General features: G+C 38.2%; 2 protein-coding genes across 5 annotated transcripts; one reads left to right on the top strand and one right to left on the bottom strand.

The window, feature by feature from the left end:
- Positions 1–572: 572 nt before the first annotated feature.
- On the bottom strand, positions 573–17,918 carry wif1 (wnt inhibitory factor 1). Of its 4 annotated transcripts, none has more exons than XM_089126644.1 (11): positions 17,779–17,918; positions 16,424–16,501; positions 16,138–16,277; positions 13,783–13,891; positions 13,415–13,555; positions 10,398–10,493; positions 9,370–9,465; positions 4,902–4,997; positions 2,791–2,886; positions 2,450–2,568; positions 573–1,431 (listed from the first exon to the last, which is right to left on the bottom strand). In XM_089126644.1, the coding sequence occupies exons 2-11, from the start codon at positions 16,491–16,493 to the stop codon at positions 1,159–1,161; spliced, it is 1,236 nt and encodes a 411-aa protein (XP_088982770.1). In that variant the 5' UTR covers positions 16,494–16,501; positions 17,779–17,918; the 3' UTR covers positions 573–1,158. The 4 variants fall into 4 exon arrangements, with proteins under 4 accessions (XP_088982770.1, XP_088982771.1, XP_088982769.1 ...); XM_089126645.1 differs by lacking the exon at positions 17,779–17,918 and adding an exon at positions 17,657–17,754; XM_089126643.1 differs by lacking the exon at positions 17,779–17,918 and having other exon boundaries at positions 16,424–17,051.
- On the top strand, positions 17,829–26,559 carry lemd3 (LEM domain containing 3). The gene is made up of 13 exons (XM_039668184.2): positions 17,829–19,110; positions 21,776–21,816; positions 21,939–22,008; positions 22,116–22,192; positions 22,341–22,420; positions 23,359–23,504; positions 23,591–23,692; positions 23,778–23,880; positions 23,993–24,171; positions 24,360–24,441; positions 24,580–24,685; positions 24,931–25,009; positions 25,094–26,559. Exons 1-13 carry the CDS (start codon positions 17,829–17,831, stop codon positions 25,255–25,257), a joined length of 2,511 nt encoding a protein of 836 aa, XP_039524118.2. The 3' UTR covers positions 25,258–26,559.
- Positions 26,560–26,626: the final 67 nt, after the last annotated feature.

Genomic DNA, 26,626 nt, shown 5'->3' with positions numbered 1-26,626 from the left:
TAAAAACTCGCTTTATTTTACAACGCTCCCTTATAGAAAGTCTGTGGAACAAATGATGGCATAACATTTAACCAGGTTTAAGAAAGATTAAGTAATCTGAGTCATGTTCCAGCGCTGTGCCATACAGGATCATTAAATAGATCAAAAGACATTTCTAATGTCTTCTAATGAACCGTTTGGTTCCCATTGAAGTCCATTATATGGAGAAAATCCTGGAATGTTTTCATCAAAAACCTTAATTTCTTTTCGACTGAAGAAAGAAAGACGTGGACATCTTGGATGACATGGGGGACTACTACTTTAACAGAGGTACTGAACTTGATGATCTGATTCAAATGAATTATTTATTCATGAATGTGTACTTATGAACACACCAAGTAAAAGAGCTGCATGAACAATTGTTAAACTTTTGATGCTTTTGTGTCTTATTTTTTTTTTTGGAGCTTGACAGATTCATCCAAGACCCTTTGTGTTCCACAAAACACAAGTTAGTCATTCAGGTTTGGAACGACATGAGGGTGAGTAAATGATGACACAACCATCCCTTTAAGAGTTAAGACACTTAATCTTCGCAGGATCCAAGAAAACATGTTTTATTTGTGTAATGAAGTCACGTGAAAAAGTTTTTCAAACTTTTTTTTGGTCTAATGACATCACAAGCAGCGTATGTGCATTGTTATACATAAGTATGAAAACTCTAAGCATACACTTAAAGACGGTCTATCCATATCTAAATATATATTTTTATATTTCAATTTTACATAGCACGAATAGCATACATATGACTTATACAAGTACTTGTTGGAGAACCTACACAAGTGTGATTTGCATGAAAAAGAAGGTTAGTGACAATAATGGCGACGATATGTTTACAAAATGAGCAATTCAATGAGACAAACCTCGAGCACAAGCCAAACACAGCAATTACCATCCTAAGAAAAGCTGGATCCACACCCGGAAGTTCTCGGGTCGTAACGTACACTTCTCAAAGTGATTCAGCGCCACATCTGAAGGCTACGCACAAACATCAGACGCTCACCACAACCATGTGACTCACTCCCCTCTCGGTTGATGCAGGGCAGAAGCTCGATGAAGGGTGACTGTGGGAGATATTATATCAAAGGCGCTAGTGTGGTAAAATAAGACACTGTTACTGTCCTACAAAAACAAGTCTCGCTCTGAGAAAGCAGCAGTCCAGCTTGGGAGTGTCCCGATGTGGATCGGAAGAGGATGATGAAAGCTTTGTTCTGGGGAAGGCGACGTTGAAAATGGAGGGGCCGTTGGCCCAAAATTTATAGGCTTAAACCACATAGTTGGTCTCAGAGGGCTGACTGGATTCGGGTGCTTCCTTTGTGTCCTTCGTTGCCACAGGCTGTGACTTGTGCTTGGAACCAGAGACCCGCTGGCTGTTGGAGACTCCTCCACGAAATCCTGGAGGAAGTGAGCAATCCGTTCAGTAGTGCGTTGAATCATGCAGAACAGTATTTATGACTAAGAATCAAGCCATTTTTGCTGGAGTTTTAGTTCAAATTCTGTATTGGTGTATTTGATATAAAAGCGTTTAATACTACTTGACTTGACTATTGAAAACAATAGGTGGTAAAAATGGCGGTTAAATGACATTATAAACTAAATTAAAAAGGGTAACACAAACACAGACATTACTGTTGCAGCACCATGGTCAATATAAATAATAAAATCTTAAAATAATTTCCAAAAATAAGACATTTCCCCCTGGTTTCACAGATAAGGCTTAAGCTTAGAGCTAAACCAATGCAAGTTTGAGCTGTTTTAACTGAAAGCAACTTGCACTGACATATCTTAAAATGTCAGTGCCATTGTTTAATTTCAAGATCCACACCAGTAATGTTTTATAGCAAGTTTATAAAAGCTATAAATGCCCTAATTGAACTAGGGCCTAATCCTGCCTTAATCTAAGCCTCGTCTGTGAAACCGGGCCTTTGACTTTCCTACAAAAACAAGTCATTTGCCAGGGTTTTATGCATAATTAGTTTTTGTGTACACTTTTGATCTTTCTTTTTTTCCTACACTTACATATTTTGATTGTTTTAGCCATTTTATGGCTGCAAAAGTTGATATAATTTAAACATATTTAAATCGTTCATTCCATTTTTTATGCAAGTGGGTTGTAAAGGTTGTGTAAAGTTTAATAATATTTTTAATAGATTAAAAAAAATGATAATTTTATGGGTCATTAAAAAAATTCAGTTAACAAAGCTTTTTTTCATTTTACAATGATTGCATTGCACTCCACAGTAGCACAAAGAATATGATTTGAACAGGTCCAGAAAACGATGGTATTTTTATGGTAATGTCTAAATATCCATGGTAATACCCAGACATTACAGTGGATTTCTTGCTCTAATCCATTTCCAAGTGGCAATTAGTTACTTGGCCTTGGGAAAAGGGATGTGGGATGTTGTCTTACTCTTATTGCAGTGACGTCCATGCCAGCCGTCCCTGCACTGGCACCTGTTGGGCTCCACACAGGTCCCGTGTGCTCCACAGCTGGGCTCGCAGACAGCTGCACACACGTATACACATACACTTTCACCCATACACAGAGACGCAGTGTTTAGTCTTAGAAATATATCATGTGCCGTTCAGCAAGCTTGGAGCCCAAGTGGAAAATTTAAGGTGCAATCAAGCACCAGCGGTTCATTTTTACAGTGCGTGTTTTGTGCGTGAGCAAAGCGCATAGATGCAGTGGAACATGTGCTTTTGATCAAACATGTCCACAGTTCTTCTGCCAAGTTGAGATAATCTCACCTTTGGAGCACAGATCGCCATGGTAGCCTTTGCTGCACTTGCATTTGTTCCTCCCTGTGCATTTGCCTCCATTTCTGCAAGGCTGACGACATTTACCTGCAGACAACAACATCGCAAACTGCATTATCGCAATCCCAAAATCCAAAACCAACATAGACAGCAAATGGGAGTGTTTACAAATATTTACGGTCCTATGAGAAACTGTGCCGCATGGAAATATGTTATTCATATTATGCTGAGACCATCTTGACAAAGAACTCTTTTTAATTTATAACATTTTAAAGCCGTCAATCAAAATTGTTGATGCACATATAGTAAAAACAAATCAATGATTTTACTAAATTCCTCCATTCAGTTTTAATTTGAAGAGTGTGTGTGTGTGTGTGTTAAACATTTATATAAAATTTACATTAGAACTTTAATGTTATATATTTAACATTTCCATTTATATTTTTAACACACACACACAAACAAAAAAAGTTATTTATTTTGCCAATGGGGTTTTACAAGCTTTATGTTATTTTACCATTTTAGCCATTGGGGTTTTATGTAAATAAAAATAAGCTGCAGTAAAGATCTTGCTTTAAGGATGTTTAGATATTTGTCATTAAAAAAATGTAAAAACACCTAGCAGCGAATGTATGGAAAAGTATAGTAATATAATAGAAAGGAAATTTAACGCTTTTAAAAAACAAACAGCGGACAGACCCTTTCCAAATGCTCACGGATCCTCTTACACCTGCATATTTGATCAAGACTGACTGAATTTCAGCGGCGGCTTTGTTCCTTGACAAATCAACAAAATCCATACCCATGAAACTAGGTCTTTACATAACATGACCTCAATGGGACTCCGGGCGTTTATGTCACAGCTCGTTTTGACAGAGAACATGATACTGCAGTGGATCAGACAGTAACAACTGGCTTAATGCTTTTAAAAAATTACGGACATATTACTTCAATATTTGCTCTTCTCTCTCGTTACAGACCAAAAGAGGTGTTACTGCAATACTTCCTGCCTGTGAAAAGGAAAGGATGATATTTGGGGTCAAAGTAGAGTTGTTTAAACACCAACGAACTAGACTACAGACCTTTGAAGCAAAGCGAGTGTGTATATTGGCTACAGTATTTCTGTGTCAGAGAACAGAGCCTGAGATAAAACGCCACACTGCTTGAGTGCATGTGAGCTCATGAGGTTGTTATTAGTGATTAGGGTGACAACACAACTGCATTACATCCTGTGTTTGCCCAAGTAGGTGCTGGCCCATTTAACACTAATGTGAGAACACACTTCATTTAGGAAATTTACTTGGAGACCTGCTCTGAGGGCAATTTCTGGAAGAGAGCCTATTACATCCAAAGAAAAACAACACAGCTTTCCCTTTGAAAGATGATGATAAAAATGTAACTGCCAGTTAACACTCACCATTATAAATCAATAGAGCTGTTTAGTTAGAAGTCCAAATACTCAGAAGAGAATTAGCACTTTTAAGCTATGAGTTCAGGAATTTCTAATGTTTTTTGAATGGTACTTTAAAAGCAAATCAAAGTCAGTTTTCTCTTTGAATATATTTTAAAATGTAATTTATTCCTGTGATGAAACAGCTGCAGTCTCACCATCATTACTGCAGTCTTCAGTGTTACATGATCCTTATCGATCTTCTACTCAAGAATACTTCTTATTATCAATGTTGAACACATTTGTGCCGCTTGATATTTTTGTGGAAACCATGACATATTTTTCAGTAATTTTTGATTTAATAGGGAAAAAAACGGAAACAGAAATTTTAGAAATTGAAATCTTTTGTAACATTATTAATTGATTTATTTTCACTTTTGATTAGTTTAATGCATTCTCGCTGGATAAAAATATTAATCCTTAGTTTAAAGACTACAATGGTACCATGATTCATCAAGCACATAAAACCACACCCTTTAGTAACTGCAGTCCTTATTACCAACTTTTTCCCCCACTAAAAGTCCATCTGAAAATCCTTAGGTTTGGCCAACAACTTGGCATTTGTTTGTTTTTGTTTGGATCATTTTTAATGTGTGCTGTTACTGTGGTTTGTTCCTTTCGCAGTGTTGAAGATGCGTGTAGCTGAACTCACTGAGCTCACAGCGGCTCCCCTCAAAGCCCACGGCACAGATGCATTTGCCAGGATGGAAACACGTCCCTCCGTTCAAACAGGTGGTGCTGCAGTTAGCTGTTAATGCAGAGAAAACAAAGCAATGAAAATGTCACAAACTACAAAGAGAAATAACACACAAACAAGTTGTGCTTTTATTTATTTATCTAACGCTTTGGTAGATCATGTTTCACGGTATTTTGACATCTGTTCTAAATCCTTTAAGAACAGCTCTCTACTTTCGCAGTCTCTACTTTACAAAAATTAATCTAGACATAAATACTTTCAGAGGATCTCTGATAATATGCTGCAGTACTAGCCTACAGACTATTTCAATTTTAAACAAGCAATCTCATTGGCTGCAGGATCAGCAGAGGCCAATCAGCTTGTGCCATGCAGTAATGATGTGATTGCTTGCAGACTGAGGCCCTGTTTACACGAGAACGCTCGCGGGTGTGAAAACGTAAAAATATTTTATCGGATGTGCCTTTCGTTTACACGGCGACGGCTTTTTTGAGGCTTAAAAACGCAAAAAAGTGAAACCACCCTCCAGAGTGGAAATCTTAAAAACGCTAAACGCCGCGTTCCTGTGTAAACGGTAAAAACGCAAAAGTCTGCTAGACAGTGAAGGTTGTACGCAGGTGCGTGGACTTGGTGTTGTTGTAGTATTTTCCTATCAGCCTGGATACTAGGTATTGAACTTAAAGGAGTAGTTCACTTTTAAAAAAAACTTTTGCTGATAATTTACTCACCCCCATGTCATCCAAGCTATCCATGTCATACTTTCTTCAGTCGAAAAGAAATTAAGGTTTTTGATGAAAACATTCCAGGATTTTTCTCCATATAATGGACTTCAATGGGAACCAAATGGTTCAAGGTCCAAAAGACAGTTTCAGTGCAAACTGCAAACCTGCTCAAAGGGCTTTAAACGACACCAAACGATGGTTCATGTAAAAAATAAATAATAAAGTTTAAGTTTTATAAGCTCAAATGATCAAATGACAACTCTCCTGTTCGAACTCGTTTATCAAAATGAACGAATCTTTTTTCAAGTCATTTGATTCATTCAACGAACAAAATGAACGAATTGACTTGGAAAAAGATTCGTTCATTTTGATGAACTAGTTCGAACAGGAGAGTCACCAACGCGCATCACAGAACAGAGCAAGGCGACCATTTGAGCTCATAAAACTTAAACTTTGTTATTTATTTTTTAAATGAGCGATCGTTTGGTGTCGTTTAAAGCCCTTTGAGCAGTTTGCACTGAAACAAAAATGTTTTCATCAAAAACCTTAATTTCTTTTCGACTGACGAAAGAAAGACATGGACATCTTGGATGACATGCGGGTGAGTAAATTATCAGCAAAAGTTTTTTTTTTTTTTTTAAAGTGAACTACTCCTTTAAACTAGATATTTAAACCATGATAACACCAAATAAATATAGCATGTTAATCAATTTGGTCTTGTCAGACTAGATCTGCTACGCTGCTGCTGCAGAGCATGAATGGACTTTCTCTTGCCAATAGAAGACAGCATGTAAGATATGCTGCTGTTGCATGAATAGAGTCTAGACATACATAAATCCCCCAACAAAGCAGGAACAAGACTGATGACACAATACATTTGTGTAAAACATGCTGCTGTATTAATAGACATTCAGAAATCCTCACAGAGACAACAGAAAGACAATAGGACACTACAATCCCCCCAACAGAGATCTATCCCCAAGACATATAATTCAGCTGCTCCAAAGATGAGAACTGCATGTTTGCCAACTCTGTATGCCTGGACTTGCTTTGCCGAACGGCTTAACGCTAATGGACTATGCTTTGTGTGCCTGGACCTGCTTTACCGAATGACTTAAATACTAGTGGCTTGACTTAAATCAGGGCTAGTGATGCGCAGAATAATTTACAAGTGACTTTTGCAACGGGTTTGTTTAACTATTGGCCTAAACTTGTTTTTTTCCTGAACCAATATGCCTCAAAATTACCCTAATGAGAACGAGCACTATGTGTGACTTTAAAAATGATTTCACATTGCAAGCTGATAGAGATGGAGAGAAAATAAACCCCAGCAACCACCTGTGCAAGCATGCAGGCTGCATTGTTATCTATCTATATTGCGACGTTCCAACAGCGCATCTACATGCATAGTCATGAAACAAACAGCAAAACTACAGGGTAACATGCAATCCTGTGCATTGTATTTTTATAGAATAATTTAACTTAAAACATGGTCTCACGCAAGCTATTCTTGGCTGTAACCTCAAAGCAAAGTTTTCTTCCTGCTGCTGCTGTTATTGACTCAGAAGACATGTTCTCACGCTAGCTTTGCTTATATGCATCCAACACAACTTGCAAAACATCAAACATGATTTTAAACAGGTGTGTTGCTTCATGTATGAACTGATAAATGCAGATCATGGAACATTGTTTAGTGAGTTGGAATTAATAAAAGACCATTCACGTATCTAAAGGAGTTGAATTATTAGGAACTCCGATAGACTAGCAAAAAGTGAACCAAACTATTTAAGGCTGTGTTTAAACGAAAACGATCTGAAGAGAAAACGCAAAAGTGGCGTTGCGTTTTGGGTGAGAAATCCGCGTGCATATGTTGAGGCAAATGTAGTATGCACTCCAGGCGGCTAGGTGGCGATGTAAAGCACTGCCACACAACAACACCAAGTCCGCGCGCCTGCGTACAACCTTCACTGTCTAACAGACTTTTACGTTTTTACCCCTTAAATGGGAACGCGACGGTTTAGCGTTTTTAAGATTTCCACTCTGGAGGGTAGTTTCACTTTTTTGCGTTTTTAAGCCCCAAAAACGCTGTTGCCGTGTAAACGAAAGGCACATCCGATAAAATATTTTTACGTTTTCACCCGCGAGCGTTCTCGTGTAAACAGGGCCTAATTGTTGAACAAGCAATCTCATTAGCTTCATCAGTGGCCAATCAGCTTATGCCACGCAGTAATGATGTAATTGCTTGCACATTGCATGTAAAGGACCTATCACCCTGTACCCAGAGTTTCATTAATGAATGAGATATTTATTGTCTCCCAAAAAAAAACAATCGATTGTGAACTGCCTGAAATGAACTGTCCGTAATTACAGTCTTACTTCCTGCACAAACTTATGTAGGTTTTTTTTTTTTTTAACAAATTTGCATAATGCCAGCCTATAATCTTCATTGTCTGCCTGTAAACAACTTCTCCATTGACCCGCCCTGGGGTGCGTTTCCCGTGCAACTATGTAGTTCGCTGCTTCACTACCATAGTGCGATGCATCGTTGGAGAAATCAATAGAGTCAATAGAGCAATATAGAATAGAGCCCGACCGATAAAGGATTTTGAAGGCCGATACCGATACAAATATTTGTTGGTTTTAAAATCCGATATTCCGATATATAGGCCTTTTTTTTTTTCAGAAACGCGCAACAAAACATTAACAGATTTCCCTAACATTAGTTATTTGTAGTTATGTATGAGTTTTAACTAAAATAATATGATATTGCATTTTAAAAAGAAACTTGTTTCTTTTATTGTCGCAATAGGACAGAGGAACCAAAGCTCATTAATGTTTATATATATAATATAATTATAATTATATAATGTAATTAGCGGTCTTCCACTGATGACAGTGACATTAGCTAGCTTTGTGGTTAGCTAGTCTATGATGAGCCATAATTTAGCAATGGATAACTTCATAATGCAAATTGTAAAATATACATTTTCAATATAAAAGGCCAAGGAGAGATCCGTCTCATTGCTATAACTGTCATGTGCTATTAAAGAAATACTTAAGTCACATTGTCAAAAGTTAAAAGGACAGTCAGTCAACTACACTGTAACAACGTTTTTTATTTTATTTTTGAAATGTTCATTTATCGGCCATTATAACTGCCGATACTGATAGTTTGGAAAATGCCTAATATCGGCCGATAATATCGGCCTGCCGATATATCGGTCTGGCTCTAATATAGAAACTATGCTTCTAACCACAGGTCGAGAGCTGTCGTTCAAACCACAAAAATTTGCGATGCTGTTTGCGAATGTTCGTTGGAACGATTGTTTCGTGAAACGTCGACTCGTTGAACAATACTGATAACGACGGAACTTGCGACCATAGTTGGCTAACGATGCTTTCGAGAAACGCACCCCAGTTTGGTTTGTGTTGTCGACATGTAAAGAAGACACTGTTTTTAGTGTTGCAAAAGCAAATTCCCTTTCAGATACTATGAAAAATAAGGTGATGCTGCTATGTACATTATGACAAAACAAAGTGTTTTTGACCTTGGATGCAAGAAAATGTGTCGTAGCAGACCTCCAAAACAAAATCAGGAGCCTTTATAATTGGGGCACTTTAATATTATAATGAAAGGTGGCATTAGATAGCAGATTAGCACAATAGCAGAATAATGGATAGGCAGTAACAGGAAGGAAACCAACCTCTCTCACAGCTGGGTCCAAAGTAGCCCGGAGGACATATACACACACCTGGGCTCATACACAGGCCACCGTTCACACATCTAGGGGAGCACAGGGCTAAAAATGAGGAAAAGAGGATTGTTTGTTATATCTAATACGCATTAAAATATGCTCAGCCCACATAATGAAAATGATCTTAATGCAAAATGTACAGAGCTTCCAGGCTGAAACATTTACGTAGTCAATATATTAACGTCTTATAAGTTAAATTTCTTGTTGCTGCTGTGGTTGTTGGGGCTGCAGGTTTTCTTGATATGTAGAGCACAAAACTTTATGGTTTTGGCAGCGATGCAGATGAAAACAAATCAGCCAAAAGCTGTTAGATGAAAGGTGTTTTGTGGAAGCGGTTTATGTACAAACACAGCAGAGCTACAATGAGGATATTGAACGCATATTCAGCGTCTAATGGAAGCCTTTTTTGGTAAACTGCTCTTTAAAGTTGTAAATAGATGAAAAACACATGTGTGTGTGCCTCCCAACCTGCTGGGTAATTCATTTTTTTTTTTTTTTCAGAAACCTTCTAGAATACATGCATGCTCCATTCTTTCATATAAACTAGTACATAGCGGGCTTAACTGCACTTTGTAATTTGCACAAGGCATTTTGGGAAGTGATGCCCTGAGGTTGAGTATAATCATCATCATAAGAAACTATATGCACTCTTTTGTTTCCAACGGAAGCTTGCCTTTCTTAGAAAAGAGTCTTGTATAATACACTTCTCTTTACTTTATTTTTTTATATCTATTTGGCATTGTCAGTGGATTCATGGATTTGTTTTGTTGCAGGTAGATATTGAGACACTTTAGAGATCCAAGACCAAAACTATTAATTAAAACTCAAATATTTAAATTAATGTAAAATAATAAATGTTTGAATATATAATATATAATTACGTTTTAATATATATATATATATGATTATTTTTTTAAGTTCTTTTCATGTAGTAAACTACACTGAGTATATCAATCTGACTATATAAATATGGTTACCTTTCTCACAGTGTACCCCATAAAACCCATCCTGACACTCGCAGACCTGCCTTTCATTGCAGTAGCCTCCATTGCGACAACCACCAGGGCACTTTGCTTCAGAGAGAGGAGAGAAGACATAAATGGTGAGAACATTTCTTTTTTTTTTCTTTTTATCTTCACCAAACTCTCCATAACTTACTCCCTTCCTACGCCACTTCAAGGACATCAGATTCCGGGAGAAGTTAAAAGGCCAGTGAATTCAATAACAGTACTGACACATATAAAAGGAGGGAAATAGCTTTGAGGTGAAACCGCAATGTCAACAACTCTGTCGAACACAATGTGGCCCCATAAGCTGTTACGGAAATGTTTCAGCATAATTCACAATCTTTAAAGACTATAGTTTAGTGTACTTTACAGTCTGTCATTATTTACTCAATCGCACGTGTTTTCAAACGCAAATGACTTTCTTTTTTATCTGTGAAAAACCAAATGAGAAGTTTAGCAGAATGCTCAAGCTGCTTTTTTCCTTACAATGAAAGTGAATGGGGACTGAGGCTGTCAAGTAGGATTTTCAGCACAAGTGATACTAACCACTTTTTTTTGTTGCCTTTTTTTGTCATTTTGGCAGCTCTTAAGTCAAGTCAATTCACCTTTATTTATATAGCGCTTTATACAATACAGATTGTTTCATAGCAGCTTTACGTTGATAAACAGGAAAATAAAGATTCAGTAATGTGAAAAGACAGTAACAGTAACTACTATTCAGGTGAAACCAATTCATTCTGGCTCAATAACCGTGTAATGTTCATAAATTATATAATGAGTTCAATTCAGCTATGAAGCAGTGATGTCGTCATCCAACTCAGTTCAGTTCTCATCCAATAGTGTCAGTGCATTCAAGACAATAATATTGCAGAATATAAAGTGTTCCCTTTAGTCTTAGCCTACATTCATTTTCATCATATGAAAAAGAGCAGCTTGGACATTCTGCTAAACGTCTCCTTTTGTGTTCCACATGAGTCATACAAGTTTGGATAGACACGATGGTGAGTAAATGATGACAAAATGTTAATTGCTGGCTCAAATAACCTTTTTAAGGTTTTTTCAATGCAGATATGTTTATGTGAGGTTTAAGAAACATGAAACGAAATATCCAATATTGTTAATAATGGTCCTCGAAAAGAGGATAAACTTGAGAGTTTTAAGCTATATCAACTTCGTCAATGTCATTTTGTCCTGTGGGTGAAATTTAAGCAGCTAGACTTTTAAAAAAACAACTTGTGAGTACTAGTCATTAAGGCACCCTCAGCTGTCACTAGGAAACACTTCGCTTCCTCCCTGCGGGGTGGCTTCAGACAGATGGACCATTTGATCTGTGAAGTCTACACGCCGAATGGAGAGGGGTGGAGAAGGGTGTGTAGGGGAATGCAACACCGTGAGGTTAGTGTGTGTGTGAAGGGAGGGGGGATCAGAGAAAAACATAACACGCTCATTCTAAAGGGCTGCAGCTGGTAGGATTCACATGACCTCATGAGCCAGCGATGGCTTTGTGGGTGAGGTTGAGAATCACCCGTACCATGATCTCCGCTTCTCTTACCAAATACACTTAAAGAAGAGACAAACCATGCTCAAAATCATAAATAAGATCTATTTAACATCTCAATTCCCCAGTGAAATTTGAATATGCCACAGATGTATTTGAAATACATTTATTTTATGCTAAGTATACTACAAATACATTTTGAATACATATATTAATAGATTAATACCAATATATTGTACTGTTATATTTAAAGTCTGCTAAATTGGAACAAATAATTTTGTACTAAATGTACTTTAGTTATCCACACTGTAAAAAAAAATATTTTCAAGATTTGTTATCACAACATTTTTTCTTTCGTCAAATCAACTTAAATAATTTATTTAGTTGAGATAACTTATTATTTTGAGTTTCTGATGATTAAATCAAACTCCTTCATTGTATTAACTCACTTTTTCCAGTTCAATCAACTTAAAATTCTACGGAAACCAGGTTAATTATTTTTTTTAAGTTAAACCAACAATATTTTTTAGTGCTGAGATCCAACTAAAGGTATACTTCAGTATATTTGATTGTGCTAAAGTGGAACTATTGAAAATATACTTTAGGTACACTTTAAATATCTTGAATTTAAAGACTGATACTCATACCATCCTTCCTTACAGTGATATTAAAACACATTTTAGTCTTAATATTAAGACATGCGCAATTATAACAATTATAAAATTATAATATAAATTTTAACTAAGTGTTAGTAAATATGTTAATGGTTTGTAGTATAGTTAGTATGAAATAAATGTATTTTAAATACATTTTTGTATAGTGTTTTTCACAAGGTTGTTTCTTCTAGAGAAAATAGAAACTTTCTCCTAAGTTTAATAATATGAAATATGATTTCAATTTAAAATAACTTATCTATTTTAATATATTTTAGTCTTCAGTGTCACACAATCCTTCATGAATCAATCTAATATGCTGATTTAGAGTTCAAGATACATTTCTTATTATTATCAATTTTCAAAACAGTTGTACTGCTTAATATTTTTATGGAAAACGTGATAAATGGTTGATGAATAGAAAGTTAAAAAAGCTGCATTTATTTGAAATAGAAAGCTTTTGTAATATGATACATGTCTTATATGTCTTTAGTTCAATTTAACGACTTGTACTGAGTAAAATACTCATTTATTAATTCATTTACCACCCAAACTTTTGAAAAGTCGTGAATGAGTTTCAGATCTCAATAATGTCGCACATATTGTCAGGATACCAAATGTTGCGATTTACAAAACACCATATTCATCTTACAGCTCTATACTCATACTATGTCAACAAGTGTTTCATTTATGTCTATTTATATTGTATTTTAGGTGAAATTAAGCTGACCTGAATGAACTTGAAAACTCTTCTGAGGAATAAAATTGCTTCTAGGCTTTTAACTGTAAAGTTTTAATATCTGATCCACATCAACATGTAAGCTTTGAAAGCTCACCTCTCTGACAGGTTTTGAAGAAGATGGCATTGTGTGGAGTCCTCAGGATGATGTTTCCTCCAGCATCCATCACCAGGATGGTCACCTCGAATGCTGCCACACCATCCTGGTCACCTCGACACGGGAAGCCCACCTGGACCACTGAGTACACAAAACCGCTTTTGATGAATTAACCGTAAGCATCCATGTACCACAAGTCTCATAGGTTATAATAATCATAATTTAGATTTGAAGCACATCATCGTCATTGCACTATTCCACCAGTTTATCATCAAAAGTTTTGTTAAGAGGAAAAACGGAAATAAATTATTCAAATATATTCAAATAAAATACAACAAATGAATATGTATGTAAAATGAAAAGCACACCAGAAGCTTTGTGTGGCACTGATCCTAAGAGAGGAACGTTGACAGTAGGGTCATCCATAATGTCTTTATCCATTGAACGCAGAGTCTGAAACTCATAAAAGTACTCTGCCTGAGGAAGATAAACAGAGGTGAACTTTGTTTTAGACTTCAAAAACATTAAAAGTAGTGTATATTTGCATAAAGAGGGGCATCTGGGACAATAGCACAAAAAAAGGTTGCATGTGGTTCATGACAGGAGCACATATACATCTGTAAAGACTAAAAAGAGGGTTTCAGGGTATCCTTAAGTTTGCATGGCAATCAATTTCCTCCACTCTCTGACTAATGACCTCAACTCTTTGAGAATTACACACTTGTGAGGACAGCCGTGATGGCGAGGCCAAACATGCACTACGGGAGGGAAAAAAACTGTCCCAAAAGGAGATGAAAGCGAGGTAGACGACTCTTTTTTTCCCCCTTTCTTTTTTCCTGGTCTCTAGATTTCGCAGTGTAAAAGCTGGGCAGCGTTTGATGGAGGCAAAAGTACACAAGCTGTGTGGAGAGCTTAGCTAATCCTACAGCTGAATGGTAATAATCAACACAGATAACTCTCGCCGCCAGCCTTTTATGCCGGGGACCTTTGTTCTAAAGCCTCAGCGGCCGTCTTTGAAGCTAACAGGGGCCAGGACAGAGTGGGCCCTCTCTTTTTCCTCCGTATCCCTCCCCTTGCTATTTTAATTTCTCCCTCTTGCTGCTCTTTCGTCAAGTCAACATGTCATTCACAGATTATGATCCCAGCGTGCAAAGATAGATCATTTGTGAAAAGAGATTCCTGTACAAAATACCCCCCCCCCCCCCCTCCAAAAAAAAAGCTGTTTAGGTACACAAACAAAGTGCATATTCATGATATTACAAAACATGTAATATCTATATGCATATTTTATATGACCTTTCTCACTGCTGTCACCTTATTACACTGTAAAACTGATAGTTGGTTAACTTTAAAAATTAGCCCAAATAAACTGGCTGCCTAAAAATGTTAGTTTTATTAAAATTTTAAAAAAATTGGGTTAATACAATAAGGGAGATCTCCAGAAACAATCAATATTATGTTATCTGTATACATTATCCAAATTGATTTGTCAAAAGAAAAAATGTTGTGATAACAAATCATGAACATATTTTTTAAGGCAATTTGTAAGGCAATATTCTTAGTTAAACTGCTTTGGAAAGCTTTTTAATATTGAATTGAATATGAAAAAATATTTTAGTGGGTATAAACTTTAATAAAAATAAAGTTAATAAAGTTAATAAAAATTAAAAAAATATTTTTTTTTACTTAATTATGTTGGCCTAGTTATGTTTTTAGTGCAATAATTGTGCTTTCATTATGCCTGATAATGCTTAAAATTGTTATAAATAAAAATGAAACATGAAAACATATAGCTGCCTTAGCTTATATTGAGTTTTTTAAATCCGATCTGAAAGATTTCCTTACTGGTTTTAGTCATATTTGTTATTATTATTAAACCTTGGGGGAAAAGCTATGCATCACTTGCCAAAACCATAACGAATTACAGAGAGGATCAACAAGCAATAACAACGCAATAAAGTGATTCCAAATGGAAGTTTCGTTGTGAAATAAAGCGCGGGGTCTGGCACGCGTGCTCTCACTGTACTGATGACGACCCAGATGTTTGGCACATGCATGATGCGGCGCGTTCACGCGGCGGGCCCGCGCTTTGATCCGCGTGCCGCTTTTTACAACACCAACATGCAAAATACCACAAGAGTTGAATTGACCCTTTTCCTTTTAAAACATGATACATTCAGCTGACAAGCAAAACTGCATAAGTAGAAAATATTTTGAATTGAGAATATTATTGTTAACTCATTGACGAATTTATTTTCTACAAAATAAGTTAACTTGTTTAAAGGATGTTGTTTAAACTTGTTAAAAGATATTTTTACAGGTAAACAGGAAAATACTAATAAATATAACACTAATAAATGGCTATATATATGGCCTAGTAATAATAATAATAAAAATAAACATTGTAAATAAATAAATAGTTTCAGAATTGTCATTGTATTTCAAAGTTTCTAAAATAGATTATTTATATGAGCATGTTAATGACGAATCAATCAAATGGAAAGCTTACACATACGAAAAACAACTTTTAATTCAATAAATCTGCTTATTAAATCAAATCAGTTTGTTTTGAAGAAGTTTACATATTTTAAAGGGGGAAAAGACGGCATCAGGATAATGATTTGTCAGTGTAAAGCGACACTGGTTAAGATTATGCCATCAAATGTTTCAGAATGAAGGTTCATACACACACACACACACACACACACACACACACACAGTACCTGCTCAGTGGCTTGCCAGGTGAAGTTCACGTGGTGGATATTGACAGGTATTGCGGGCATTCGCTGCTGTGCTTTCCTGAAGTCGTGTGTGAATGGGGCCATTTTGCCCTCGGAAACTATTAAAATATCCTCCTCAAAACCTGTTGAATAAAGCATTGAGCATTCACAAGCTTCCCGTGAATTAAAAAAAAAAACTTTCAGTTAAATTATCATCCTCTGGCTTGGTTTACAATTGGGCTCTAATAACATTCATGTGCCATTAAGAAGCCACGCAAAACACTATTACCAATTAATATTCTTGCTTGATTGGCATCAATCCACATGTACATGCTTCCTTGGTCCTGGGCAGCTTCCATTAGACCCCCTAAAAGCAGAAGAAAACACGTTGTAAGGTGCAGTTGCACAGCAGGCGTCCTGAAAGCCATCCCTTGGTTTATTTAAAGTGAATTGCCCGGCTTGTTGGCTGTCCCTTCTCGCTCCAATCCCGTGCACTAAATGTGTCTCGAGCGAGTCTTATACTCTTCAATTGACAGAATGATTCGCGCGGACTGTTCCGCGAGCTACTTGTACGCAGCAGGAGTTGCAGTTCACAGAACTTGCCACGAGGTGGCGTAGCGTAACACAAGCCAAGGCGCCCCGAACCATAATCTTTGTGCAATGTGCATAGCACTGCATACCAGCATACATGTTGATTAATGTTTTGAACAGCGATAACATTTTTTCCCCCCATATCATCATCATAAGGCATCTCTTGTTGGTTAAACCAAATTCAGTGTGGATATTTCTTTCAACATCTTTGTTTGTGGCCAATTTCTATTCATTTATTTTATTTATTTGTTTTCTCGTTTCAGTGACTGTCGACACCTATGGTCGACACCAACACAAAGTGAAATTCCCTATACGTTATTTTTGGAGATAAACGTCTCTGTCAGACATTTGACACAAACCTCTTGGAAAATCCAAAGAAGGTTTTCCATTCATATTTTTAATTCACATTAACTTAGATTTATATTAACTAATATGCGTTGTATAATTATTTATTTAAACAGATAGTTAGTTATAATTACTATTTGGCAAGCTTGGACTTGATTTTCTTAATTGTTTGTCAATTTATTTGTATTTAAATTAATAAAGTTATTATTATTATAATTATAAATAATTGAAAAGAAAATCAAATAAAAGTGTATATACCACCGGAACTCCATTAAGAGTGAAAAATGTTTTAGGACAAAAAAAATGGTTTTTGCCTCCTTATTTCTGAAACATATAATTATGTAAATTTGCTATTCTCACTGTGTGAAATGTGGCAGTCCATTGAAGATAATACTGCAAAATAAATTTAATTTTTGGTAGGCCTAAACATGGTAATATTTTCAAAACGGGCCTTTCAAAATAGGCCTATATTTGTTTTTTGTAGGCCTAAACATGGTAATATTTTCAAAATAGGCCTATATTTTGTAAAATATTTATATACTTTATTTGATTTGTGTCTGCTGTGTGTATTCCACCTGATAACCACCTGTTTTCCACCCTTTATTCTTGATTATCGTTCATAGTGTTGTATAATGTGCATTTAATAATAAAAGACAAAAAAAGTTTCGTTGATTTGTTTCCTTTCAAGTTGGCCGTCTGTCCGCTTACTTCCACGTCACTTCCGCCGTGTCTCGCTGTGTGCGTTTTTTCGTGCAAAGATGGCGTCTGCACAGTTAACGGATGAGGAGCTTGTGTCTGAATTAAAACGGCTCGGCTTCACCCCTGGCCCGGTGACTGAGAGCACGCGACCAGTGTACTTGAAGAAACTGAAAAAGCTGCGGGAGGAGCAGCCACAGCCTCGGGGCTCCCGGAGCGGCAAAGGGCGCAGTAGCACCGGGAGTATCAACAACAACGGCAGCAGCAGCAGCGCTAGTAATAGCAACGCCGCTGCGCGAGCTTCGGGATTCAGCGCCAGGCCACCGGGCAGTGACGTCACGCGCCTGAGCGCCAGCCGGAGCGAAAAGCGCAGAGCCGGAAAGTTCGTGCTGGGCTTCAGCTCGGACGAGTCGGACGCGGAGGTGCCGCAGAAGAAAGGAGGCCCGAATCACAGCGGCAGCAGGAGAGACCGAGGATCCGCGCAGCAGACACCTACCATCAGGCCTGCGGGAACACCCGCCGCCGCCTCCCTCGGGTTATCCGTGGACAGGAAAGGCAATTCTGGGTCTCCGTGGTGGGCGGACCGGGGTAAATTCAACCGTTCGGAGGAAACGGAAAGAGACAGTCGGGCTTTAAACGGTAATAAGGCTTTTTACGAGTCTAACAGCAGTAATCTAGCCAGGGATTATTCCGATTCCGACGAGGAGGAGGAAGAGGAGGGTGAGCGAGACCGTCCCCACGAACGTCGTCTGACTTTCAGACATAGTCCACCCGCCTCCTCTCCCCCGTACCGGAGCGTCTGGAGTTCGGACACGACGCATGATACTCCCGACTTCAACCTAGATATGGTGGGGGAACGAAGGGACGACGATGGCAAGAAATCAAGGGATTTCAGCGGAAGCTACGTGAGCCGCAGCTACCCGAAACTCTCCGGGACTGACGCGGATGACAACCGCAGCGGCATCCCATCCGGTTCTTTCAATAAGAACCACCTCGACAACGGAGACGGCGAATCCCCCAGTGGCAGCAACAGCCGGTTCAGTATCGGGCTCAGACCGCGCTTTCCCTCCTACACCGCGACATACCGAGCGAACCACTCGAACCACACCGGGTCCAACCACTCCTACAGCCATGCCTCAGCAACCAAGCCCAAGCAGCACACGACGGTCCCGGAGGACGAGCTTCTGCAGCAGTTTAAACGGGAGGAGGTGTCCGCCACCGGCGGCTTCAGCGCTCACTACCTGTCCATGTTCCTCCTGACTGCCGCCTGCCTGTTCTTCGTGCTGCTGGGCCTCATGTACCTGCGGATGAGGGGCTCCAGCACCTCCGTGGGGGATGTAGTCAGTGAGTATACTATGAAGTCCTCAAGGTGGCATGTCTTTTAAAACCTAGTCAACTAGTTACTTGTACACAAAACATGAAATTACCATGGGAAATTGCCACTGAACGATTAACACATAAAAACATTATATTAATGTATTAGCCTACTTCCACCCAGTTTCCAAGAATACCATGATGGATACCATCACCATGGTATGTAAAAAACATGCTTGGCAATACAATCGTGCAATGGATGTATTGGTCTGTAATAGCAATGCTATTTATAATGGTAAACACTATTAATAATGCTAAGGAATTGCCATGGTGTGTGATGTAGAATTCAGCAGTCTGTGAGCCATCATATTCATTAATATTAAAGGTGGTTGCACTAGTCTTCCTTTTCTAATAAGATAATGTTAGGTTTAGCATCTGTTATAAATGGTAAAAATGTCAAATTAGCATCTGTGCTGATTCACTAAGCAAAATTATTTTAAGAAATCACACATTTAACGCTTTAGAATGTTCCTCAACTTTTTTTTCTTTTTCGGCAACTCCAACCGGCAACGTTATCAATTCGTTGAGTCAAACATGCCCAATTCACACATGAGTTATCACCCCAGACTATTTGCACCTTCTCAGACAGGAAATGCTCTTCCCACTGGTGCTTTATCGCACAGACAGATGTATTTGCATTAGAAATATGTGTGATGAGACATGTTATGTCAGAAATGGCTGTTCCAGCCCTGGTGGATTTCAGACTGCTGATCGCACCTTCACCTTAAATGCTGCAACACGATGTTTGCGGAAACAAACTTTTAATCAAATCACTCCCAACATCTCAGCGCTCCATATCTCTCAACATATTTGTGAATGTATGGTGTCTTCAGGTTTTTCCAGTTCTCGCCTCCATTCTCTACTAAAATTGAGGTTGTGATAAATTTAGATAGTAAATTATGAATGATTACATATCAATTAATTAACAGTTTCTAATTATGACCTGCACTAAACAACGTATTTGCCTAACTATTGCTTTTTTTGTAGATGATACCTCTTTGATCTTAAAATTGATGTAAATAATTCATTCATTAGGTAGAATTTAAATTAAGAAAATAAACGTAGGTAAAACTATTTTAAATAATTAAAATATTAAGGTAAAATATTTCTATTGTACTTAATTATTTTAAGTAAATTTAATAATAAAAAATAATCCTCATCCAGCAATTACAAATGACTAGAAACGTGATGCGAATTTGGGTATAATCACTTTTGAAAAGTGTGGGAACCCTCTGAATGACTTATTTGATAATAATCATGGCTAGTCTGGTAGTCCCCACGTTTTGACATGTTGTCATCATTCATAATCATAATTTGATAGCCAGCATTAATCTTTTGATACATTTTCCCCGATGAGAGAAAGTCAGTTCTTGAATGTGCATTCATAGCCGCTCAGTTTAAATAGCTTGAGTACCATCAGAGTAAAGTGCTCTGGAGGCAGAGACGACTCTTGAGAGGAAAGCGACTGATGAATTACTATGTATATTTGTGGCATGGCCGGCCTCTCAGTGAGAGGAGCTTTGACTGGAGAGCGTGCTGCAGACATCTAGGTCACAGACAAGCTAAAGCGGCCTAATTGTCTGTCTCTCAGAGGACTCTAGGAGTTTGCGGCCAGCTTGAGTAACTGACTTCTCTGGCTGGCTAAATGCTCACACTTTGTGTGATTGTGTATCAGTTTTTTTTTCTTCTTGCTCAGACAGTCTGTTGTTCGCAGGGTTTTTGAACAATACTATCAAACTGCTATTACTAACTATTTTTGTAGTGTTTACTACATTAGCACAGTTTAAAATCTTCTGAATGTATAAAATATGTCCTACAGCATTCAGTGCACACACACGACACGTCATGTCACACGACTTTCAACATCCTGACTATCAGACTGACGTAAAATGTTTTAACACTTTTTCATTTTTTTTTTTTTGATAACTGCATTGATAAATGGATGCTAATGTGTGAACTAAAACTGCATTTGACAACAGTGGTGCATAGTAGTTGCATACTATGTTTTTTTCACATGCTATTTAGCTGGTATCCAATTCTGAATAGTTAAAGTTTAAAAGAATGACTGGAAGGTCAAGTCTGGGATATAATGATTTATCTGTAATGTTTAATAAAAGAGAATAATATCTTTTGTTTTATTGCTGATTCTGCCATTTAATAAATGAGCCATAAGGCATGATGTATTTCAGTGGTTTTACCATGGTTAAGGCAGTGTGAGCCACTCATCTAGGTCAAACTTGGGCAAGAATCTTAAAAGCTGTTGTTTTGTCACTGTATGTCATGTCTTCATCTTAGACTTCAGGCGGCTCACGTTTGACACCAGACGAATGTTGTCTATTATTGAGACATGCAGGAAAGGGCAGTTGCTATGTGAAATCTGGGCCCAGGCCAGAGCGAGGACAGAAATGCAATGTTCAGACAATGACTCAAGTGCGAGACGACAAGAGGCTCTCGCTCGTAGTCGCACCCTCAAGTGCGAGATGATGAGCAGCCCTCTTCTATGGTCACTCCCTCTGACTGTCCTCGGCACAATTGGGAAATGTCGTCCAGTCATAATACTATAATATACCTGGACTGTGACAGATTTTTGCTAATGCTGAGTAATGCCGTCTGTCATCTTTCTTTTCTTTTCCAGTCATGCAGCACCCGTTTGGACCTGAGTTTGATAAGCAGTATGTAAGTATCTATCTTCTCACCTGTGTTAAACTTTTCGTCAAGTAATTTCCCTTTTTTTCCACCAAATTGGTTGTACATTCCTAAAAATGTACTTTCTATATGTACTTGGTTTGATTCAACAGGATGTCAAAGACCGAGACCTCATCATTAACCTTCTCCTGTCTCTACATGAGCACCTGGCCAATGTTGCGGGTGAGCATACAGTTGCTGCTCATTTTTTAACATCTAAACATTGTATGGATTGGAATTGATACATATATGAACACATTAAAATGTGAAGCATTTTGATTGCCTTTCAGGAGAGCATGATTGTGGAGACTTTAAAAATCCTTTAAACAGAAGCGTCTCTTTTAGTGACGCCTCCACGTACCTCAAGGTTTGTTTGGGTTTTTTTATAATCATTTAAGTCAAGTAAAGTGGTTTATGTAATTGGCACAGACCTTTTTTAATTGTATAATTTGGGAAATTGTTGCTCTGCCAAAGTTAAAATGCTCTTTATAATAATGGTGTCTTTCTCTTTCAAGCTCCAAAATGAAGCATATGAAAACTTGATTGAAACCTCTTTAGAATGGATCATGAAAACCAAAGATGTTGTCGGAATAAGGTAACTGATATCCTTCCATATGTTTCTGTCTGTCTGTCTGTCGGTAGGCCTTCCTGTCTATCAGCCTCGCAAATGTTAAAGGAGTAGTTCACTTTAAAAACACTTGCTGATAATTTACTCACTCCCATGCCATCCAAGATATCCATGTCATTCATTCTTCAGTCGAAAAGAAATTAAGGTTTTTAATGAAAACATTCCAGGATTTTTCTCCATATAATGGACTTCAATGGGCACCAAAAGTTTTAGTTTTATAAGCTCAAATGGTCGCCTTGCTCTGTTCTGTGACTCTCCTGTTCGAACTCCTTTATCAAAATGAACAAATCTTTTTTCGTGTCATTTGGTTCATTCAATGAACGAAATGAACGAGTTGACTCGGGAAAAGATTAGTTCATTTTGATGAATGAGTTCGAACAGGAGAGTCACGAACACGCATCACAGAACAGAGCAAGGCGACCATTTGAGCTTAAAACTTTGTTTGTTTCTTTAAATGAGCGACCGTTTCGCTTGATTAGACCCTTATTCATGGTCTGAAATCGTTTAAAGCCCTTTGAACAGTGTGCAGTTTGCACTGAAACTGTCTTTTGGACCTTGAACCGTTTGGTTCCCATTGAAGTCCATTATATGGAGAAAAATCCTGGAATGTTTTCATCAAAAACGTTAATTTCTTTTCGACTGAAGAAAGAATGACATGGATAATTTGGATTATCAGCAAAAGTTTTTTTTTAAAAGTGAACTACTCCTTTAACATGGTGTAACATTCTTACCTACAGTATCTCTCGGTGTAGTATTTTTCTTCCGGTTGGCCTGTCTGTATATCAGCCTGTGTCTGTCTGTCTTTCTATCGATCGGCCTCTCTATCCGTTAACAAGGTGACGCTTTCTTTAGTATCTCTCACCGTGTTTGTGTGCACCATTTTCCTGTGTTCACTGGGTTGACAGGTTGATTGGTGCCGACCCTGTTCAACCCATAGAGTATGTATCGGAAATCTCCCGGCTGGAGTCCATCCACCCCCGCATGTCATTCTCCTGCCGCTTCAGACGTGCCTTCTTCACTGTGATCCACAGAGTTCTCCTCATCGTCGCAGGTGCGCATCCCCCGTTTGTAGAATTCATAATTCTTTGGTAAAAGCATAGTTTTCACACATTTTCTCATTTTACTCTTTCTCTTTAGGCATTGGTATTGTTTTGGGTTTGGTGTATTACATGAAATACAGATGGCGCAGAGAAGAGGAGGAAACGAGACAAATGTATGACATGGTGGAGAGAATCATCGGTAAGACTGCCTCATCACTATGAGCTTAATTTTAACTAGAAGACACACAATGCTTCTTACATGCATGTGCTTTGTGTTTTTACAGATGTAATGAGAAGCCACAATGAGGCCTCTCAGGAGAATAAGGACTTGCAGGCATACTTGCCCATCCCTCACGTCCGTGACTCTCTTGTCCAGCCTCAAGACAGGTATTCTATTGTTGCTGAACGAATTTGCTTTTCATTTGAATTGCGTACTTGCCTGAAATGCCCTCTTTTCATGACAACAGTCCTGAATAATATGTTTGTGTTGTTCTGTCAGAAAGAAGATGAAGAAAGTGTGGGACAGAGCTGTTGCGTTCCTCTCAGCTAACGAGTCTCGCATCCGGACAGAAAAGCAGAGGATTGGAGGGGCGGACTTCATGGTGTGGCGGTGGATTCAGCCCTCAATGTCACCTGATAAGATGTCCAGCATGCCTTCCAAAGTGTGGCAAGGCCAAGGTAACTCTTACATTGTGTGCAATCATTGTGCCATATTAGTTTTTCATATTCATACATGGCCATAAGTATGTGGGATAAACTTGTTTTTTTTTATGTTAATTGTTCAACACCCATTCATGTGTAGTGTCCATATTCTTATGGATGTGTAGAGTATGTACGTGGACTACATGGCTTGTTTTGTTCTTTAGCATTTCCGTTGGACCGAAGAAATTCACCACCAAACAGCTTAACGCCATGCTTGAAGATTCGCAACATGTTTGATCCTGTAATGTAAGTTTACCAAGCAATTTAACACCTCACATTGGATTTGTTGTTCAAGCAGACATAAGATTATATAGGCTTGGCTGTTATTATAGTGTTTTTGTTGAGAAAAATAATCTCACTAGTCAGTATTTCCCTCTTGAACAGGGAAGTGGGGGAAAACTGGCACCTCGCCATTCAAGAAGCCATTTTGGAGAAATGCAGTGATAACGATGGAATCGTTCACATAGCTGTTGACAAAAACTCAAGAGAGGTGAGTATCCTGAGCCTATGTTGGTCTTTACAAAATGTACAGCCTGAACTGTTGCCTACTAAGGGAACTTTGGAAGAGAAGATAAAATAACTTGTAATCCATGTTATTATTGTGAACTAATTCGAAAAATTAAACGCAATTGATTCTAATAGGGTACGTTGCTGCCTTATAATTTCAGTGTTTACGAATATTCCTAGAACCATTTAACTAATGGGATGATTTTTCGATATGATCTCCCTGTCCAGGGCTGCGTTTATGTGAAGTGCCTTTCAGCAGAGCATTCTGGGAAAGCCTTCAAAGCGCTTCATGGCTCCTGGTTTGATGGTAAATAAATGTATTTATTCTAGACTAATCCGAGCCAGTCCAGTTTCAGAGCGTTTTTCAACGCTTTTCACCCATTTGCTACAGGTAAGCTGGTGACGGTCAAGTACCTACGCCTGGATCGCTACCACCAGCGTTTCCCACAAGCCCTGGGCAGCAACACGCCCCTCAAGCCCTCCAGCTCCAGCATGAACAGCATGTCTCGCCTGAACCAGCGATCCAGCACGTCCAGCTCACTGGGTTTCTCTTGAGGGACGTGCTAACGGCCACCACCATCCTCTCTGCTCTCTCTTTCGCTATATACGAGGCTCATTCCTCCTGCGTCCTCCTTACCAGAGAGAACCGCGTTCAGGAGCTTTTACTGTTGGGCGACCTGGGACGCCCAATCAGTTTTGTCAGCCATATGCAAGCAATGGTGTTTAAACCTGTGAGCTGCTGTGTTTTTTGTTTAGTTTTTTCCCTGTCCTTCGGTATCAAGGAAAGCAAGGGAGACGTACACACTGGCGTGAATCCGGTGCAGAGAGAGTTGCTCGGTCCGGTGAGAACTTTTAGGAGAGGTGGACGACACAATCCTCTGTCCGTCCCATATCTGGTGCAAGTGGACACAAATTTCTGTTTCTCTTATGTATTTTCTTTGTTTTTGATATACCGTCTTTATGGATTCAATGACAAAAATGGCTTCCAACTTTAAATCTTACAAGAAGAATGAAAGTTTTCCGGCCTCTGCTTATTTTTTACGTAACTAACTCCCCTCCTTTATTCCAAGGAGCTGTGTTGGGCTATACATAGCTGCATGTGCTGGTTAAAGTATGCCTATATTTAAGCTTTGAATTGTATCATATATTGTGGATGTTTATTTCCCTGAGGATGTTTTAGCTGATGTATTCCCTTTATTATTTTTTGTTTTGTTTTTTTGTAGTTTTTAGTCCAAGAACAGCATGCACACACTCTTGAAAGGGGTGCTGTAAATATCTCATTGAATGGTGGTGGTTGAAATCATCTGTATGAATTTGAAATCGTTATAAGCTCTCGTTTGTTTCTTGCCAACAGAATAACTACACTGCTGCTTTCAGAGACGTGGTATGTGGAAGGGTCTACATGGCTTTGAGAGAGAAATGAACAATTGTTCCCCTTTGATGCCATGTTTCTGAACACTAGTCTTAATTGTCACAGCCTGATTATATTCAAGTATATAATTATTTACTGTTGTTTTTGTTTATATTTTAAAAAGTTATGCTTTTCCCATTATTAATTGGTGCAGATGGATTCTACCCCCCTCACATGTCACTTGGCAAATTTGAAATGCCACGCTGTTGCTGTTTTAATCTGACCCCTCTAAATTTCCAAAAGAGACCTTTTTGATGGACTTGTGCTACTGCGGTCGCAGCCTAATCCGGTGATCTGATTCTAATTTGTATCGGGACGCATTCATAAACAAGAGCATGTCATGCTGCGGTCATGTGTATTTTGGAACACAGAACGATTTATCAGCTTTTGTTTAGATGCAGTTCGGGTTGATATGAGGTAAATAAAATGTACTTGTTTGTTACTAATGTTCAGTTCCTTGTTGAATTTCATTACATATTCTGCTTGAGCACATTTTAACTTGTGCTTTCTCAG

This window comes from Pimephales promelas, chromosome 24, assembly GCF_988280905.1.
Source record: "Pimephales promelas chromosome 24, fPimPro1.hap1.1, whole genome shotgun sequence".
NCBI lineage: Eukaryota > Metazoa > Chordata > Actinopteri > Cypriniformes > Leuciscidae > Pimephales > Pimephales promelas.
Note: the sequence above shows the minus strand (reverse complement) of the source record. Positions and strands in the feature narration are given on the sequence as shown.